Source organism: Hyaena hyaena, unplaced genomic scaffold (genome assembly GCF_003009895.1).
Source record: "Hyaena hyaena isolate Hyena2069 unplaced genomic scaffold, ASM300989v1 scaffold_638, whole genome shotgun sequence".
In the NCBI taxonomy this organism is placed as follows: Eukaryota; Metazoa; Chordata; class Mammalia; order Carnivora; family Hyaenidae; genus Hyaena; species Hyaena hyaena.
This window is the reverse complement of record NW_024081270.1, coordinates 132,163-153,511: the sequence shown is the minus strand read 5'-3', so window position 1 is coordinate 153,511 and position 21,349 is coordinate 132,163. Positions and strand designations below refer to the sequence as shown.

Below are 21,349 nucleotides of genomic sequence, written 5' to 3'. Positions count from 1 at the left end.
TCTTCCATTACTTTTTCACTACATTTAAAAAGTTATTTCCTTAGTGGTTGCTATAGAGCATATCATATATACCTTAATTTACCATAAACTGTTAGATTTATACTAAATTCCACTGAGATTCAGAAACATTATTCCTAAAAAATCCATTCCTTGCTCTCCCTTTTGGTGTTGTTATACTTATTACATCTGTATATGTTATAAACCCCTCAAATATGTTGTTCTAATTACTATTTTATACAATTTAATGTCTTCTTAAGAAGCTGAAAGAAGAGAAAGTATATATTTACAGTTTTTGATTTATTAACCTTATTTATCATTTCTGCTTTCTTTTGTCGTTCCTGTGAATTTGCGTTACCATTTGATATCATTTCCCCAGCTTAATACAATTTTCCTCACACCCACTTCTTTTGTGCTGTTGTTGACAAATATGTTTCTGAATGTTATAGGCCCAAGAATACACCTTTATACATATAAATAATAAACATATATATGTGCAGTTTTAAACAGTTAATTTTAAAATCAGAGGCACCTGGGTGGTGGCTCAGACAGTTAAGCATCTGACTTTGGCTCAGGTCATGATCTTCCGGTTTGTGAGTTTGAGCCCCATGTCTGGCTCTGTGCTGACAGCTCAGAGACTGGAGCCTGCTTCAGATTCTGTGTCTACCTCTCTCTTTGTCCCTCCCCTGCTCACTCTCTATCTCTCCCTCTCTTTCAAAAATAAATAAACATTAAAAAAAATCAGTTAAGAGAAGGAAAGGGAGGAAATATACCTTTATACTATCTATCTATCATAATTACGGGATTGCATTTACTGGTGATCTTTGTTATTTTAATGTGGATTCAAATTACCATCCAGGGTTTCTTGCCTTCAGCCTGAAAAACTTGCTCTAATATTTCTCATCAAGTGGATGTGCTAGCAACACATTCTCCCAGTTTGGAATGTCTCATTTGGTTTCCGTTTTTCAGATAGTTTAGCTAAATGTAGGATTCTTGGTTGAGAGTTTTTTCCTTTGAGTGCTTTGCAGATGTTTCCCATCACGTTCTGGCCTGCTTGGTTTAGCCAACTTTCCATGTTATCTGCCTCTTTTCCAGTCACACTGCTGCCAGAGTGAGATTTTTACACTATGAATCTTACTGGGTTACTCCCTTATTCAGGGTACTTAAATATGTCCTTCTTTTCTATAAATTCATGCTGGTCTCCCTGGAAAAGTGCAGCCCCCTGTCATCTACACCTTCTTCTCCTTGGGCCCCACCTCTCATTCTGGCTCCCTTGTGACCCTACGGAGCTGCCTGAGGTTGTCCCCAGATGCACAGGCTGTTTTCTGTCATCAGTGCCTCTGCTTCAACTGCCATCCCTGCTTGGAAGCCACACATCCTCTTACTTACCCCCTGGGAAACTCCTACTTTCTTCTCAAGCTCAAGTGCAGTCATCACGTCCTCTAAGAGTTCCTTCTTCGACACCTTTACTAGAGTTGGCCATTTCCTATTTGTTTTAGCCCAATTATCCCCATCTAGTCTTCTACAGGGGTACCTGTGGCACTTGGAATGCTCTTAAATCTATACATTTACTCTCAACGGGGCACCTTGCTGAGAGCGTGTGTAGTGCCTCATACGAACTGGGCATTTATTATAGGACAGGCATTCACATCCTTCTCACTTACGCCCACAGCCCTGCAAAGCAGATACTATTGCTGCCTCCCTTTTGAAGACGATGAAATCAAAACAGAAAGGCAGTCCCTGTTGCCTGAGGACTGCTGAAGTGAACAATCTCTTACTCCTGCCTGCACTCTTGGACAGCAAACTCTGAGCTCTTTCTTGAATGTCAAGGTCGTAACACAAAGCCTGGTGCACAAACATGCCCAATGTGTGTAGATTGGAATGGTAGTTGGGAATGCCACTTTAAAAACGTAAGATTAAAAAGCAAGATTCTCAACTTTACCCATCTTTTTTATTTTTATTACTTATTTCTCTATGGTGACTTAAGTATGCTGGGAGCATCGTGAAGGGGAGAACGTGTCCTACTTTGCATCAATCATGCCTCCAGTCTATCTGCATAGACGCTAGGCATGGAAAGGGGTGGGGCCTGTAGATTTGCACATCACTGTACACAAAATTCATAAAACACTGACTGCCTCAGAGAATGATGGAGTTGAGGGAACCCCCAGTCCCCAGGAACTTCTTGGTGTGGCCACTGCTCTGCTGTTGGTAAGCAAGAGAGAACATCCACAGGGAGAGATTAGCCAAAGGTAATGGAAATAATGTAAAGAAAGAAAAACCAGCTGGACCATTAGGGGCTACCAGGAAGAGGAAAGGAAGGAGTAAAAGCAAATGGAGGTATGAGGAAGAAGCCCTTGTTGTTAAGTTTAAGCAACATATCATATAGCTTGGGGTGGTGTTAGCACAGTGGTGGGGCATACTGTGGCATAAGCACGGTGGTGGTGCACACAGTGGCATTGGCCTGATAGAGTTTCCTTTTAGATTTCAATTTGTACTTCTCTGTGTCTGTTCCTCTGTGAATTACTACTACACTGACATGTGAGTTCTTACTTTTAGATTAGAGTCTAAACCAACCTGGCCCCAAGCCAACCCTCAATCCTCAGTGGGGGAAGTTCTTCCATAGTTGTCTCATGGCACATCAGTCACTAAAACTGGCCCCAGCCCTCAGAGTTCATGGAAAATCTCCCTGATGACAAGCATATCCAGAGACTTCTCTTCTCTTCGCACATCATTTCTGTCACAGACAGAACCAGCAAGAGGACCGAAGAAGAACCTGATTAACGACTAAAGGAAATAACTCCTAACATGCTGTCAACCAAATATTTGGTCTATAACTTGAGGCCATGGTCTTCTGTGTTTTTGAGTATGGCCATGTGCTTTACTGATAGAACATTTGTCTTCTTTGGTCTTTCCTCCCTTTCCCGTTTATTTATTTACCTTTTAAAAGTTTATTTATTTATTTTGATAGAGATAGGCAGAGGGAGGGAGAGAGAATCCCAAGCAGGCTCCACACTGATGTGGGGCCTCAAACCCACAAACCATGAGATCATGACCTGAGCCAAATTCAAGAGTCAGAGGCTTAACTGACTGAGCCACCTAGCTGTCCCTCCTCCCTTTCCTGTTTGGAATAAGATGTAGTGACCGAGGCTTCCTTGAGTCTTGGGGCAACCGTGAGAGTGGTGTCTACATGTTAACAGTGGAGCAAAATGTTAGAAGGAACTTGGGTCTCTAGTGAGCATGGACTCACCTTGTGAGCTCTAAGTCTGTTAAACTCCTGGAGCATTACATACATGAGAAAAGCAGACCTTTATGTGTTTCGACTATGCTTCCTTTTGAGTGTCTTTTACTAGCAGCTGAACATAATTTCTAACCAATACATGGCTTCACATGACAATAAGATGTCATACCTGTGCGGCTCTGCTAAACCAGGGGTACAGAGTTTAGGGTAGGGGAATTAGTGCAATGGCTAACAATAGCCTTTGTTGAACTTCTGAGCTGTAGGCCAAGGTTGTTTGTCTTATTCCTTGGTGCATAAACCAGGTGTGTTGGAGTATGTGAAGTAGAAAACTCTCATTGGTGAAAGGATTGCCTGCGCTTTGCCAAAAGTAGGAATTTCGATGCAGTGTTAGGGCCCTTCAGTCTTTAAAAAGGAACTTCCCTGTGACCAGCTCTCTGATTGGATTGCTGCTCAGAGAACTGTTGAGGTTTCAACAATCATTTGTTAATTATCACAACTTTTTAAGCATTTGTTGGGTACCATGTAAGTTCCTACAGTTACCAAGCAGTTACTCTATTTGAGCACCTACTATGTGCCAGGCTTGGTCTAGGTGTCTACTTGTGTTATTCACTTAATATTCTAAATAACCTCGGAAGGGTAATTTTATTGTATTATTATTATTATTATTATTATTATTATTATTTTTAATGTTTTTTAAAATTTATCTCTAGGAGAGAGAGAGAGAGAGAGAAACAGCATGAGCAGGGGAGGGTCAGAGAGAGAGGGAGTCCCAGACTCCGAAACAGGCTCCAGGCTCTGAGCTGGCAGTCAGCACAGAGCCCGACGCGGGGCTCGAACCCACGAACCGCGAGATCATGACCTAAGCGAAAGTCGGACGCTTAACCGACTAAGCCAGCCAGGCGCCCCTTATTATTTTTAACTGTATATTTATTTTGTGAGAGAGGAGAGACGGCAAGCAGGGGAGGGGCAAAAAGAGAATCCCAACCGGACTCTGTCCTGTCAGTGCAGAGCCCAATGCGGGACTTGATCTCATGGTTTGTGACCTGAGACAAAATCAATAGTCAGATGCTTAACCCAGGAGCCCCAAACAGGAAAGTTAATTTTATAAGTGCCTACTGTGTTTTCCTTCCCATAATATAAAAATGGGCCTTTGACATTTGAGTTAAGACCAACATTTTAATGAATCTGTTTTATACAGATTACTAAGACTTTTCCTTAATAGACACTCACATATGCCTAGTTGGAAAGGTGCATTGTGCTTTCCTCTAGGGGGAATCGGGCATCATTATAATCAGAGACACTCTGCCAATCTTACATTTGCAGAGAATTAAAAACCTCTCACCAAGCCTCTTGTGTTAGCTATAAAGCCTCAATTCCGCCTGGCTGGAGGTGTGTGCTTTGCTGGTAGATGGTAGATTAGTTCAAAGACTAGGGAATGAATGGAGAATTGAAATAATGGGAGAGTGGATAATCCCCCTAGTGAGATTCAGGCTGTGAGCAATCTTTGAGAAATTAACTGAATAATCATAGCATAAATGCCCTCACACTCCCACACACATGCTTATACATGCATTTCCAATCTCATTCTCTGAAAATCGACAATGGGCATTGGGCTTCTCAATACCTATCTTCCTGTATGTCAGCACTGTGATTATAGCCACTTTATCTTAATAAAGATCTGGGGGAACCTGCCCAGCAGATATTAGGGGTTTAATAAATGAATTACTATCAGGATTTCAGAAAGGAAGTTCTGAAAGAAAAATAGCTGGCTTTGTGGTTCAGTCACTGGACTGGAAGTGACAGGTCAGGATGCCACATGATGCTCTGAGTAATGATACTTGGGCTCTCAGTGGCCCTGAGTCAGCAGGTCTACATTTGTTTGGCATTTATTTCTATAAAATAAAATTTCATTTCCACAAACCCGATCTGTTGTCCAGTTATAACTTTTGTGGCTGCAATTTGGAGAAGCTATCAGTCAGGTGGAAGAAAAACATAAAAACTTATTTATAAAATTCCTTTACACCATAGAAATGGTTATTAATAATAGGTGATATGCCAGCACAGCTATGATTCAGAATAGAAGGAGAGTTGAAGAGTTTCCCAGTCAAATAAAACTAAAGGAGTTCATGACCACTAAGCCTGCCCTGCAAGAATATTAAAGGGGATCCTTTGAATGGAAAGGAGAGACAGAAGTGATGGTATAAATGCAAGAAACACAAAAGCAGTAAAAACAAATATTTCTGTAAAAAAATCAGTCAGGGAACTCACAAAGAAAGAATAGAAAATACAACAAATGTCTAAACCATGTGGAAGAGAGGAGAAAATAATGGGTTCAAAGTTAAGTGACCATCAACCTAATACAGACAGCATGCTACTTGCAGAGGACATTATATACAAGCCTGATAGTAACCACAGATCCACAGGACGTTATACACAAACCTAATAGTAAGCACACATCAAAAGTCACTAATAAGCATGTAAGAATAAAGAGAAAGAAACTGAAATATATTGTTAAAGAAAATCAGCAAAACATGAAAGTGACAAAGACAAGAAAGGATCAGAGAAAAGCTCCAGAAACAATCACAGTGGCAATAAATACATATTTATCAATAATTACTCTGATTATAAAAGGACTAAATGCTCCAATCAAAAGATATAGGTATCAGAGGGGCGCCTGGGTGGCGTAGTCGGTTAAGCGTCCGACTTTCGCTTGGGTCATGATCTCGCGGTTGGTGGGTTCGGGCCCTGCGTCGGGCTCTGTGCTGACTGCCAGCTCAGAGCCTGGAGCCTGTTTCAGTCTGTGACTCCCCCTCTCTCTCTGACCCTCCCCTGCTACGCTGTCTCTCTCTCTCTCTCCTAGAAATAAAAAAAAAAAAAAAAAAAAAGATATAGGTATCAGAATAGATTTTTTAAAAAACCGCAAAAACAAAAACAAGACCAATTTGCCTACAAGAAATTCATTTTAGTCCTAAAGACACCTGTGGATTGAAAGTGAGAGTATGGAGAATCATCTATCATGCTAACGGATGCCAAACAAAGCCAGGCTCATAGTACTAACATCAGACAAATTATACTTTAAAACAAGAGCCATAACAAGAAATGAAGAAGGACATTATATCATTATTAAGGGATCTATCCAACAAGAAGATCTAACAATTACAAATACTTATGCCCCCAACGAGAGACACCCAAGTATGTAAAACAACAACAGCCATAAAGAAACTCCTTGATAATAACACCATTATAGTAGGGGACTTTAACACCCCACTTACACCAATGGACAGATCATCTAAACAGAAAACCAGGCAGGAAATAATAGCTTTGGATGATACACTGGACCAGATGGGCTTAACTGATATATTCAGAACACTCCATCCTAAAAGAGCAGAATAGAGATTCTTTTCGGGTGCACATGGAACATTCTCCAGAATAGATCACATATTAAGCCACAAAACAGGCCACAACAAATACAAGAAGATTTAAGTCATATCATGTACCTTTCTGACAACACTGCTATGAAACTAGAAGTCAATCACAAGAAAAAATTTAGAAAGACCACAAATATATGGAGGTTAAATAACATACTACTAAGCAATGAATGAGTCATCCAGGGAATCAAAAGAAGAAATAAAAAAAAATACATGGAAACAAATGAAAATAAAAACACAATGGTCCAAAACTTTCGGGATGCAGCAAAAGTGAGAGGGTAGTTTACAGGTCTATCTCAAGAAGCAAGAAAGATCTCAAATACACAATCTAATCTAACACCTAAAGGAGCTAGAAAAAGAACAATAAATAAAACCTAAAACCAGTAGAAGGAAGGAAATAATATAAATTAGAGCATAAATAAATGATATAGAGACCATAAAAAAATCCCCAATAGAACAGATTAATGAAACCAGGAGCTGGTTCTTTGAAAATATTAATAAAATTGATATATCTCTAGCCACACTTATTGAGAGAGACAGAAAGAGACAGAGACAGAGGAGAGAGAGAGAGAGGGAGAGAGAGAAAGGACCTAAATAAAATACAAACAATTATGAGAATACTATGAAAAGCTATATGCCAACAAATCGGACAACCTGGAAGAAATGGATATATTCCTAGAAACATACGAAACTGAAACAGAAAGAAATAGAAAAACTGAAAAAACCAGTAAGCAGTGAAGAAATTGAATCAATAATCAAAGCAGTCTCAACAAATTTAAGTCCAGAATCAGACGGATTCACAGGCAAATTCTACCAAACATTTAGAGAACAGTTAATACCTATTCTTCTCAAACTATTACAAAAAAAAAAAAAAAAAAGGAAGGAAGGAAAACTTCCAAATTCATTCTATGAGGCTAGCATTACCCTGACACCAAAACCAGACAAAGTCCCCACTAAAAAAGAGAACTATAGCCCAATATCCCTGATGACCATGGATGTAAAAGTTCCCAACAAGATAATAAGAAATTAAATCCAATAATACATTTAAAAAATCATTCACCACGATCAAATGGGATTTATTCCTGAGTTGCAAGAGTGTTTCAATATTTACATATCAATGTGATATATCATAATAAAAGACAATAAAAGAAAGGATAAGAACAGTATGATCATTTCAATGGATGCAGAAAAAGCATTTGACAAAGCACAACATTCATTCATGATAAAAACCCTCCACAAAGTAGGTATAGAGGGAACAGACCTCAGCATAATAAAGGAAATATACAAAAAACCCACAGCTAATATCATCCTCAATGGGGAAAAAATAAGAGCTTCCCCTCTACAGTCAAGAAGATAGATGGGATGCTTGGGTGGCTCAGTTGGTTAAACGTCTGACTTCAGCTCAGGTCATCATCTTATGGTTTGTGAGTTCAAGTCCTGTGTTGGGCTCTGTGCTGACTGCTCAGAACTTCATCTGCTTCTGATTCTGTGTCTCCCACTCTCTATCTGCCCTTCTCCCACTTGTATGTACTCACTCATTATTTCTCAGAAATAATAAATGAATAAACTTTAAAAAAGATAGGGATGCCCACTGTCACCTCTGTTATTTAACATAGTACTGGAAGTCCTAGCCACAGCAATTGATCAATAAAAAGAAATAAAAGGCATTCAGATAGGCACAGAAGAAGTAAAACATTCACTATTTGCAGATAATATATATGATACTCTATATAGTAAATCTATATGACCTAAATGTGAGACAGGAAACCGTCAAAATCCTAGAGGAGAACAAGGCAGCAACCTCTTTGGCTTTGGCTGCAGCAACTTCTTACTTGACGTGTTTTCAGAGACAAGGGAAACAAAAAATGAAATATTGGGACCTCATCAAGATAAAAACCCCTGCATTGCAAAGGAAACAATCAACAAAACTAAAAGACAATTGATGAAATGGGAAAAGATTTTTGCAAATGACATATCAGATAAAGGGTAGTATCCAAAATCTATAATCAACTTACCAAACTCAACACCTGAAAAACAAATAATCCAGTGAATAAATGGGCAAAAGACAAGAATAGATACTTTTCTAAAGAAGACATCCAGATGGCTAGCAGACACATGAAAAGATGCTCAACATCATTCACCATCAATTAAATACAAATCAAAACCACAATGAGATACCACCTCACACCTATGAGAATGGCTAACGTTAACAACTCTGGAAACAACAGATGTTGGTGAATATGTGGAGAAAGGGAAACACTTTTGCACTGTTGGTGGGAATGCAAAGTGGTCTAGTCACTGTGGAAAGGAGGTTTCCCCCCAAAATTAATAGAACTACCCTATGACCCAGCAATTGCATTATGAGGAATTTATCTAAAAGATACAAAAATGCTAACATGAAGGGCCACATACATTCCAATGTTTACAGCAGTGCTTTCAACAATAACCAAATTCTGGAAAGAGCCCAAATGTCCATTGACTGGTGAATGGATAAAGAAGATTATATATATGTATATACACACACATACACACACACAGTGGACTACTACTTAGTGATAAAATATATATGTACACGCACACACACACACACACAGTGGACTACTACTTAGTGATAAAAAAAATAATGAAATATGGCCATTTGCAACAATGTGAATGCAACTAGAGTGTGCCAGGCTAAGTAAAATCAGTCAGTCAGAGAAAGATAAATATCATATGATTTTACTCATATGTGGAATTTGAGAAATCCAACAGAGGAACATAGGGTAGGGGAAGGAAAAATAAGATAAAAATAGAGAGGGAGGAAAACCATAAGAAGCTCTTAAATACAGAGAACAAATTGAGTGTTGATGGAGGGAGGTGGGTGGGGAGATGGGTTAGATGAGTGACGGGCATTAAGGAGGACACTTGTCAGGATGAGCACTGGGTGTTGTATGTAAGTGATGAATCATCGAGTTCTACTCCTGAAGCCAAGACTACACTGTCTATCAACTAACTTGAATTTAAATTTGAAAAAAAAAGAAAAAGAAAAAGAAAATCTGAAAGACTACACCAAAAATCTACTAGAATTGATAAATGATTCAGAAAAGTAGCAGGATATAAAATCAACAGTAATCTGTTGCATTTCTATACACTCATCATGAAGTTGCAGAAAGAGAAATTAAGGCATCATTCCCATTTACAATTGCATCCAAAACAATAAGATACCTACGAAGAAACTTCCCCCAAAAAGTGAAATACTTGTCCTCTGAAAACTATAAAACATTGATGAAAGAAACTAAAGAGGCCATAAAGAAATGGAAAGACATTCCATGGTCATGGATTGGAAGAACAAATATTGTTAAAATGTCTTTACTACCCAAAGCAATCTACTCATTTAATACAATCCCTATCCAAATACCAACAGCATTTTTTATGGAGCTATAACAAATAATCCTAAAATTTCTATGGAACAACAAATATCCTGCATAGCCAAAGCAACCTTGCCAAAAAATAAAGCAAAACTAGAGGCATCATAATTCTGGCCTTCAAACTATATTACAAAGCTAAAGTCATCAGGACAGTATGGTACTGGCACAAAAAAACAGACACACAGAACAATAGAACAGAATAGAAAACACAGAAATGAACCCACAGCTATATGGTCAATTAATCTTCAACAAAGCAGAAAAGAATATCTAATGGAGGGGTGCCTGGGTGCTCAGTCAGTTAAGCATCCGACTTCTGCTCAGGTCATGATCTCACGGTTTGTGGGTTTGAGCCCCACGTCGGGCTCTGTGCTGACAGCTAGCTCAGAGCCTAGAGCCTGCTTTGGATTCTGTGTCTCTCTCTCTCTCTGACCCTTCCCTGCCCATGCTCTCTCTCTCAGAAATAAATAAGACATTTAAAAAAATTTTTTAAAAAGAACATCTCATGGAAAAAAGTCTCTTCAACAAATGGTATTGGGAAAACTGGACAGCAATGTGAAGAAGAATGAATCTGGACCACTTTCTTATACCACACACAAAAATAAATATGAAATGGATGAAACACCTAAGTGTAAGAGAAGAAACCACGAAAATACTAGAGGAGAACACATGCAGTAACTTCTCTGACCTCTACTGTAGCAACTTCTTACTAAACATGTTGCCAAAGGCAAAGGGAACAAAAGAAAAATGAACTATTGGGACCTCATCAAGATAAAAGCCTTCTGCACAGTGAAGGAAACAATCAACAAAACTAAAAGGTAATGTATGGAATGGGAGAAGATAGTTGCCAATACATATCTGATAAAAGGTTAGTCTCCAAAATCTATAAATAACTTATAAAACTCAATACCCAAAAAACAGATAATCCAAATAAAAATGGACAGAACACTTGAATAGGTACTTTTTTTTCCAAAAAGATACACAGATGGCCAACAGATACATGAAAAGCTCAACATCACTGATCATCAGAGAAATCTAAGTCAAAACTACAATGAGATACCACCTCACATCTCTCAGAATGGCTAAAATTAACAACTTGGGAAACAACGGGTGTTGGTGAGGATGTGGATAAAAGGGAACCCTTTTGCACTGTTGGTGGGAATGCAAACTGGTGGAGCCACTCTGGAAAAACGGTAATAGAACTACCCTATGATCCAGCACTGCACTACTAGGTATTTATCCAAAAGGTACAAAAATACTAATTTGAAGGGATATAGGCCCTAGCCCCACCATGTCTCTAGCAGCATTATCAACAACAACCAAACTACAGAGAGAGCCCTTATGTCTGCTGACTGATGAATGGATATAGAAGATGGGGTATATATACAATGGTATGTTACTCAACCATCAAAGAGAATGAAGTCTTGACATTTGTAAGAACATGGGGTGGGGCTAGGGAGTATTATGCTAAGTAAAATAAATCAGAGAAAAACAAGTACCACATGATTTCACTTATATGTGGAATTTAAGAGCAAATGATCAAAGGGGAAAAAGAAAGAAAGACAAAGCAAGAAACAGACTCTTAACTAGAGAACAAACTGATTGTTACAGAGGGGAGGTGGGCAGGGAATTGGAGAAACATGTGATGGGGATTAAGGAGTGTGCCTATTCTAATGAGCACTGGGTGATATGTGGAAGTATGGAATCACTACCTTGTACACATGAAATGAATATTACACTGTACGTTAACTAACTGGAATTAAAATAAAAACTTAAAAATAGTAAGTGACATAAAATAAAAATGAAAATTCTTGGACCCAAGTTGGGTACTCTCCAACTTCCAAACAGATCATATCATGGACCTGAGAGATTTAGCATAGTCAATGGCTTAGAATCTGGTTTTCTCACTTCCCTGTTCTGAAGTTTGGATGAACCGGCAACTTGGAAGTGAGAGTGGGGAGTAGAGGCAGAGAGTTCTCTCCCTTCAACACGTTAAGGACAGAAACTCAAGAGGTGGGATGAGGTATGGCTCTGTGTGCAGTGATTGGACGGCGGATGGCGCCTTACTCTGTCTGCAGGTCGGGCAGGGCCATTGTTAAGTGATCCACTTTGGATAAGAGGAGCATTCATGGGCTGGGTCACATAAAAGGACTCAGGAATAGTGCTTTTCCTTTCAGCAGAACTTTCCTTCGAAGAGCCCCACAGTCATGACCACATCCATTCTGCACAAAAGCACAGAATATTCTGGGATATATTGGTACCCACATCCAGGGAGTCAGCTCTAGCCCCAGGCACTCCCTGCAAGGTAGTCATGTATTTGGGGAAGCTGTAGCCACTGGAGGTCCAGTTAATAAGTGCACTGAAATATGAGGATGTTTCATGTGCAGAAGAACACACAGTGGGATTAATGAGTGAATGTTTCACTCATTTGGATGGTTTTGTATCTTAGAGACAGTGTCCACCATGAGTAAATGGAAGCCCAGGAGGCAAGAGGAGCCCAGGGCCTTTTTGAAAATCTGCTTTGCATTCTTTTCTGCAGGATTGTCCCTTCCCACTGAATACATCTGCACAGTCAAAAGGAGAAAAGCCATACCTGTAGTATTCATCTCCGACAAAGAAAAGGGTCTTCTGCACATCCTTGAGGTAGACAGCAGCATCTATTCGCTGCACGTACCTTGGGAAGCCAAAGTCATAAATGGTGCGAGGAGGGCCTTGCATTTGGAATCCTCTTGTTATCCAGTAGTGGGGGCCTGAAATCAGAAATTAAAGTTTACAGAAGCTCTGGAGGCACCTGAACAGTGCAGTTGGGTGAACCTCTGACTCTTGATCTCGGCTCAGGTCGTGATCTCAGGGTTCGTGAGTTCGGCCCCCAAATGGGGCTCTGCGCTGATGGTGCAGACCTGCCTGGGATTCTCTCTCTCCTTTTCTCTGCCTGCCCCTCTCTGCTCTTGTGCACGCACTCACTCTCTTTCGCCCTTGAAAAAACAATAACAAAAACAAAACCCAACAACCTTAAAAAATTTATTAAAAAAAAGTTTACAAAAACTCTGTGCCGCTCAGTGAGTGCCACTTCATTCATGAGGATTTCTATGCGGGGTCACGAATGGGAGTGGTTTATGGGATATTCGCCATGGCTATTACCCAATATATAAACTTTTATTCAATTAAAACTATTCTGGAGGCAAGAATCTCAAATGATGCCTTAAGAAAGCAATAAGGTTGATACGATTTTGTCTTAATTTAACATATTATTTTTTTCAAAATACCTTCCATGTGTATCATCTCATTTGGGTCTCGTATGCATGCGTGGGAGAGGGCGGGCGTGGGGCATGCAAATGCTGTGATTCGTAAGCGGGCACTAGCCTTCCATCTTTACCTAGCCTCGGCATCAAGAACAAGAAGCTAAAACTGACAGTTGCCACTAACTGGGTAACGTCCACTGGCTAGCCATTGTCTCATCTCTAAGGTTGATGTTGCTGTAGTCACTGTGCACAGGAGCCCTTAGAGAATTTCCCAGAGTCACTCAAACAGCAAAGGGCTGGAGGCAGGGAGTGACACTGTGCGTGCCCACGTCCCGAGGCCTCGCCCGGCTGCCTCCAGCAGGGCCCAGCAGCCCCAGGGGGCTCCACGCTGGCTTCTGCTCACTGGAGGATCTCAGTGGAGTGTGCCGCTCTGTGGGCAGGGGCCACGCCTGTAGCCCCCAGGTACTGTCACTTAGCACGGTGTCTGCCCAGGGTAGGGCCCTGGCTCTGAGAGTCATCACCATTCCTGCCGTTACAACAGCAGAGTGGTGACAGGAACACGCTCCACGATCGCACAACAGAGGCTGACAGCACTAGACGTCCAGCGTTCCAGGCCCTAGCCCTGCTGTGCCTTCCCTTCAGGGCTCTGTCGAGTACCTTTGAAGAAGTAGGCAGTGCCCCTCTCGGCCACTTCGTATGCCGCGTCCACATTGGACATGAGCTGGGGGAAGGAACTGGTAATGGTGCTGGGCCGGATCCCTGCCATCATGTGCACCTGACGACGCCAGAAAATCCTGTGGGCCAACGGACAAGACATCAAGGTCAGGGTTGATCTTAAATGGACTTGGACTGAAACGTACTGCAAGCCACACACCACAGGCCATTTCTAAATACCTCTCACCCTTGTCTTGTTTGTAAGGAGAACATGAGTTTTATTACCTTAGAAAACAGCTCTTTTCCCTTTTTGTTCCCTTTTTGTCCTTTTAGCATCTCTGCAATCCCCTTTCCTTCATTTATTTAAGGATGTTCAAGACGCGGAAGGAGACAGCATAGAGAGAGCACTGGTGATTTACACATTTAAGCACCTTACAATGTGCACCTTACAATTCCAAATATCACTTGATACACACGTCCCTCTCATATTTTGATCTTTTTAAAATCAAAATTTCACAAAAATAAAATATAATCCAGGTGACCATTATGACCATTACAAACAAACCAAAACTTTGTGGTTGGGAGAAGCAAGTTATTGTAAATGAAGTGAGCAAGAATATTAATAGTGATCAGTTATGCTGCTATATACTTAACTATTGAAAGTGTTTATATCCTTGAAACTGATAGCTTATCAACAGAAAATCTAGCACACGCAAATTAACTCAAGGTTTAACAACTCATCCAATACTGTTTCCTTAAACTGTGACAGTATCGCAAGGCCTGAAACTTTCCATTTAAATGTGGTCCATTTTGAATTTTGGAAGTGAAAATCAATTTTATAAAATGTAAGTAGTTTACTTGACTCTGTAGAAATTAGAATCTATACACAAAATTATTTATAGACAGTAACCTGTGATAAAGTTTGACATTTAATTTTCTGGGTAGACAGTGTAGGAACTCCTCAATCCTACATTGAGTTTTTGTGTTCAGTTAATTTAACAAATATTTGTGAGCACTTATCAGCAGGGACTGTGGGAGATGTTAAAGATAAGACACTGAACATGGGGTGCCTGTGTGGCTCAGTCGATTGAGCATCTGACTTCGGCTCAAGTCATGATCTCATGGTCCATGGGTTCGAGCCCTGTGTTGAGCTCTGTGCTGACAGCTCAGAGCCTAGAGCCTGTCTTCGGATTCTCTGTCTCCCTCTTTCTCTGACCCTCCCCTGCTCATGTCACTCTCTCTCAAAAAAATAAATAAAACATTAAAAAAAAAAAAAGATGAAACACTGAACAGACCCAGGCCCAGCCCCCAAGGAGCTTACCACCCAGTAATACAGTCAGGTATGTAATTAGGCAAGTATAACTCAGACAGATAGTTGATTAGGTGGCTACAACTATAATTACAACCAGGCAGCTATGCTGCAGGGTCAAGTTCAGGATGCTCTGGGCACACAGAGCATGCCCCACAGGATGGAAGTTCCGTCATATTCAGCGGTTTGGTGAAGGTGTCCCAGGTGAAGTGGTGGAAGCTGATGTTGAAATTTAAAAGAGTTTTATTACAAGAGACATGTCTTCATATTTCCCAAGTGGCGTCGTGATGCAGAAGGAAAAGCACATCTTGTTTTAGAAGATGTGGGCTTGGGTTCTAACTCTGACTGGCATCTCCAAGCTCAGTCCTATGATGTCTTAGATGCAACTAATAATACCTTGTCTGTCCCCTGAGATCACTACGAGGATCTGAGAAGATAATAGGAAAGTGCATTATAAACTGTAAAGTGCCATACAGCTAGGTGTTGTCAATTCTAAAGATTATTATTTGCTGAAGGAAACAAGATGGCGGAGAAGTAGGGAGCTCCGTACATTTCACTCACCCCCATGTCTCACACGGTGAAGGCCTGAAGCCACAGGAAGCCTTACAGAATCCAGGAGTTTGGGAGGAAAAGGAGACAGAGTCCGCTGAGAAAACCTTATAGCGTGGGTGCGAACTGAGGAAGATAAAATCGGGCTGGGACAGGAGACACAGAGAGAGAGGGGGATCCCCCTTGCGGGGAGCCGTGGTGAGTCTAGGGGAAAAAAGAAAGAGTGTCTGAAACTGCTCAAGACACTGTCCCTGTCACTGGAGAAGAGAAAAACCTCCCCTCGGGACACAGAGGGATCCAGTTTCCTGCTCTCCAGCTGACCCTAGGTGGGACGCACTTGTCCCAGGCGACCCCCTGGGAAACTGCTCCCCGCTTGCCAGCTCGACCTGGAGAGGATGCGCGGTGGCCACGCCTTTGTGCTTCTGGCTTAGCTGGATCCCTAGAGGGGAGGCGAAAGGCTTAAAATTGGGAGATTTGCCCGCGAGTTTGCATTTCAGGCGACGGGACACAGAGAGACCTGGTTTCCTGCTGTCCAGCTGACCCTAGGTAGGACACACTCATCCCAGGCGACCCCGGGTGAAACTGCTCCTTGGTCACCAGTCTGACCTGGAGGAGACAGGAGCAGGGGCTTCTGGCTCGATCCCCAGGAGGAAGGCAAGAGGCTTGAAACCACTCTGAGGGGCTTGCCTGTGAGTTTATATTTTGGGCAATTTCAATGGGGCACACAGACTGAGATCTGGAAACGAGGCCTGGCTTGGGATACAGAGTATGGCCCACCTTGGCTACGCCCCCTGCACAGGGAGATCACACCCAAAAGAGTGACTTGCAATGCTTGGTTTGAGAAGGGATTGGGGCGCCACCACTCTTTTCCTCATAACCCCGCGGGACGCATTGGACCAAACCATGTCTATCCCTGCTAGAGAGCTGCTTTTTTTTTTTTTTTTTTTTTTTTTTCCAGAGCCGGGGCAAGACCAACATGGATGCACTGCCCTGATTAATTCTGGTCACTGGCTTACTTAAACAGTCGCATTTAATCCATTCTCTAGATGTAAATTCTACACCTCCACACTACCTTTTTATCTCTTTCTCTCTGGAGCAATTAGACTATACAGTTTCTTTGAGTAGCATCATCGTCATTTCTTTCGCCTCCTCTGCAACCATATTCCCTTCTTTCTCTTTTTGAGAAAAGCCTCTCATTCCTTCTGCCTGCTCATTTCATTTCCAGTTTCGCTTCTTCCCTGCCCTATCATTTCTCTTCCTTTATGCTCTTCCACCAGCACTGCATACACCCGGCTCTTTATTTGTAGCTGGAATTCTGGTTCTATGCTTTAGACTGTCCTTTGTCTATTGGTTTTTTTTTTCTTTTTCCTTTTATTTTCTTCTTTTTTTATGTATTTTTATTTTAATTACTCATCTTCCCTCCTTCCTTTTTTTTTCTTTTTCTTTCTTTCTCTTTCTTTCTTTCTTTTTTTTTTTGTATGTGTCCCTCCTTTTTTTCTTTTTCCCTTTCTGTTTGTGTGTTTGTTGGATTTGTCTGTGTGTTTGTGTGCCTCTGTTCCCTGTGTGTTTGTCTGTCTGTTTTCTTTTCCAGGGCTACCTCAAGAAACAAGCCAAAGCACACATGGTGGAGAGTCCCAAATACCACTATGAGTAGGAAAATAAAATAACCAAGGCCTCAACAAAAGAGACCAAGAGACACCATTCAAAGAACACTTTCTGAAAGGATAGGCCCTGGACAGTCAAAGAGACTTCTTTGGTACAGCAGCACTCACAGGGGCATAACAAGCTTTTAAAACTAACAAGAGATAGAAAGCTAACCAAAATGATGAAACGGAAGAACTCCCCTCCAAAGAAATTCCAGGAAGAACTGACAGCTAAAGAACTGCTCAAAACAGATATAAGCAACATATCTGAACAAGAATTTAGAACAACAGTCATAAAACTAATTGCTGGGCTTGAAAAAGGCATGGAAGACATAAGAGAAACTATGGCTACAAAGACTATGGAGCTTAAAAATAGTTGTGATGGGGGTGCCTGGGTGGCTTAGTCGGTTAAACGTCCGACTTTCGCTCAGGTCATGATCTCGCGGTTCGTGGGTTCGAGCCCCGCGTCGGGCTCTGTGCTGACTGCCAGCTCGGAGCCTGGAGCCTGTTTCAGTCTGTGACTCCCTCTCTCTCTGACCCTCCCCTGCTCACGCTGTCTCTCTCTCTCTCTCCTAGAAATAAATAAAAATATTTAAAAAAAAATAGTTGTGATGAATTAAAAAAGGCTATAAATGAGATGCAAAATAAAATGGAGGCATCCAATGCACGATTGAAGAGGCAGAAAGGAGAATAAGTTATTTGGAAGACACAATTAAAGAAAAAGAGGAAGCTGAGAAAAAGAGAGATAAATTGATCCAGGAACACGAAAGGAGAGTTCGAGAGCTCAGTGATACAATCAAATGGAATAATATCTGTATCATAGGAATTCGAGAAGAGGAAGAGAGAGGGAAAGGCACTGAAGGAGTCCTTGAACAAATTATAGCAGGGAACTTCCCCAATCTGGGGAAGGAAACAGACGTTGAAATCCAAGAGGCACAGAGAACTCCCTCAGACGTAACTTGAATCGATCTTCTGCATGACATATCATAGTGAAACTGGCAAAATATAAGGACAAAGAGAATTCTGAAAACAGCTAGGGATAAAAGGGCCCTAACATCCAAAGGAAACCTATCAGAGTGGTGACAGACCTATCTATTGAAACTTGGCAGGCCAGAAAGGAATGGCAGGAAATCTTCAATGTGATGAACAGAAAAAATATGCAACCAAGAATCCTCTATCCAGCAAGCCTGTGATTCAGAATAGGAGAGATAAAAGTCTTTCCAAAGAAACAAAAATTGAAAGAATTCGTCACCACTAAACATCCCACAAAGGACACGACGACTCTAAAGCCATATTTTTCAATAATAATACTGAATATAAATGGACTAAATGCCCCAATCAAAAGATATAGGGTAGCAGAATGGATAAATAAACAAAATCCATCTATTTGCTGTCTACAAGAAACTCATTTCTGAGGACACCTTCAGACTGAAAGTAAGGGGATGGAAAAAATCTATCATGCTACTGGAAGTCAAAAGAAAGCTGGATTAGCTATACTTATATCAGACAAACTGGACTTCAAAGTAAAGACAGTAACAAGGGATGAAGAAGGGCATTACATAATAATTACAGGTGTATCATATCCATAAGAAAGAACAATTATAAATGTCTACACACCAAATATGGGAGCACCTAAATTTATAAAACAATTAATTACAAAGAGAAACAATCATATGGATAAGAATGTGCGAATAGCAGGGGACTTTAATACTTCGCTTACAGCAAGATAGATCAACTAGACAGAAAATCACTAAAGACACAATGGACTTGAATGACACATTGGACCAGATGGATTTGACAGATATATTTAGACCTCTACATCCTGAGGCCATGGAATTCACTTTCTTCTCATGTGCATGGCACATTCTCCAAGCTAGATCACATACTGGGACATAAAGCAGCCCTCAATAAATATAAAAGAATTGAGATCATGCCATGCACACTTTCAGATCACAATGCTATGAAACTTGAAATCAATCCCAGGAAGAATTCTGGAAAACCTCCAAAAACATGGAGGTTAAAGAACACCCTACTAAAGAATGAATGGGCCAATCAGGCTATTAGAGAAGAAATTTAAAAATATATGTAAACAAATGAAAATGAAAATACAACAATCCAAACTCTATGGGAGGCGACAAAGGCAGTCCTAAGAGGAAAGTACATTGCACTCCATTGCACTCCAATGTACTCCAAGTACATTGCCTATTTCAAGAAATTAGAAAAAGCACAAGTGCAAAATCTAACAGTACACCTAAAGGAACTAGAGGGAGAGCAATAAGAGCACCCCAAACCCAGTAGGAGAAGAGAAATAATAAAAATCAGGGCAGAAATAAACAATATAGAAACCAAAGAAATAGTTGAACAGAGCAATGAAACCAAGAGTTGGTTTTTTGAAAAAATAAACAAAATTGACAAATCTCTAGCCAGGCTTCTCAAAAAGATAAGAGAGAGCACCCAAATAGACAAAATCATGAATGAAAATGGACTGATTACAACCAATCCCTCAGAAATACAAGCAATTATCAGGGAATACCATGAAAAATTATATGCCAACCAATTGGACAACTTAGAAGAAATGGACAAATTCCTACCACTACCACACACTACCAAAATTCACATACTACCAAAATTCACACCGGAAGAGATAGAAAATCTGAACAGACCCATAACGAGTGAGGAAATCAAATCAGTTATCAAAAATCTCCCAACAAATAAGAGCCCTGGGCCAGAGGGCTTCCCTGGGGAATTCTAGCACACATTTAAAACAGAATTAATACCCATTCTTCTCAAGCTATTCCAAAAAATAGAAATCGAAGGAAAACTTCCAGACTCATTTTATGAAGCCAGCATCACTTTGATTCCCAAGCCAGAGAGAGACCCAGCAAAAAAGGAGAACTACAGGCCAATATCCTTGATGAATACAAATGCAAAAATCCTCAACAAGATACTTGCAAATCGAATCCAACTGCACATGAAAAGAATTATCCACCAGGATCAAATGGGATTCACTTCTGGGTTACAGGGCTAGTTAAATATTTACAAAATCAATCAATGTGATACATCACATCAACAAAAGAAAAGATAAAAACCATATGATCTTGTCGATAGATGCAGAAAAAGCATTTGATAAGATACAGCATCCCTTCTTAATAAAGACACTCGAAAAAGTCGGAATAGAAGGAACTTACTTAAACATCATAAAAGCCATCTATGAGAAGCCCTCAACTAACAACATCCTCAACGAGGAAAAACTGAGAGCTTTCCCCATGAGATCAGGAACACGACAGGGATGTCCACTCTCACCACTGTTGTTTAACATAGTGTTGGAAGTCCTAGCATCAGCCATCAGACAACAAAAGGAAATCAAATGCATCAGAATTGGCAAAGAGGAAGTCAAACTTTCACTTTTCGCAGACGACATGATACTTTACATAGAAAACCTGACAGACTCCACCAGAAGCCTACTAGAACTGATCCATTAATTCAGCAAGGTTGCAGGGTACAAAATCAACGTACAGAAATCGGTTGCATTTTTATACACCAACAATGAAGCAACAGAAAGAGAAATCAAGAAACCGATCCCATTCACTATTGCACAAAAAACCATAAAATACCTAGGAATAAAACTAACCAAAGATATAAGAGATCTGTATGATGAAAACTATAGAAAACTTACAAAGGAAATTGAAGAAGACACAAAGAAATGGAAAAACATTCCATGCTCATGGATTGGAAGAATGTAGTTAAATATCATTACTATGCAAAGCAATCTACACATTCAATGCAATCCCAATAAAAAAGGTACCAGCATTCTTCTCAAAACTAGAATTATCCTAAAATTTGTATGGAACCACAAAAGACCCCGAATAGCCAAAGTAATATTGA

General features: G+C 40.5%; 1 protein-coding gene across 1 annotated transcript in view; it reads right to left on the bottom strand.

Annotated features, from left to right (window-relative positions):
• MMP20 (matrix metallopeptidase 20) overlaps nt 1-21,349 on the bottom strand; it is a 58,516-nt gene that overhangs the window by 9,623 nt on the left and 27,544 nt on the right. Inside the window, exons 7-8 of the mRNA XM_039216554.1 lie at nt 13,967-14,103; nt 12,661-12,817 (exon numbers count right to left, since the gene is read on the bottom strand). Coding sequence (XP_039072485.1) covers nt 12,661-12,817; nt 13,967-14,103 — 294 coding nt within the window. The remainder of the gene's footprint in view (nt 1-12,660; nt 12,818-13,966; nt 14,104-21,349) is intronic.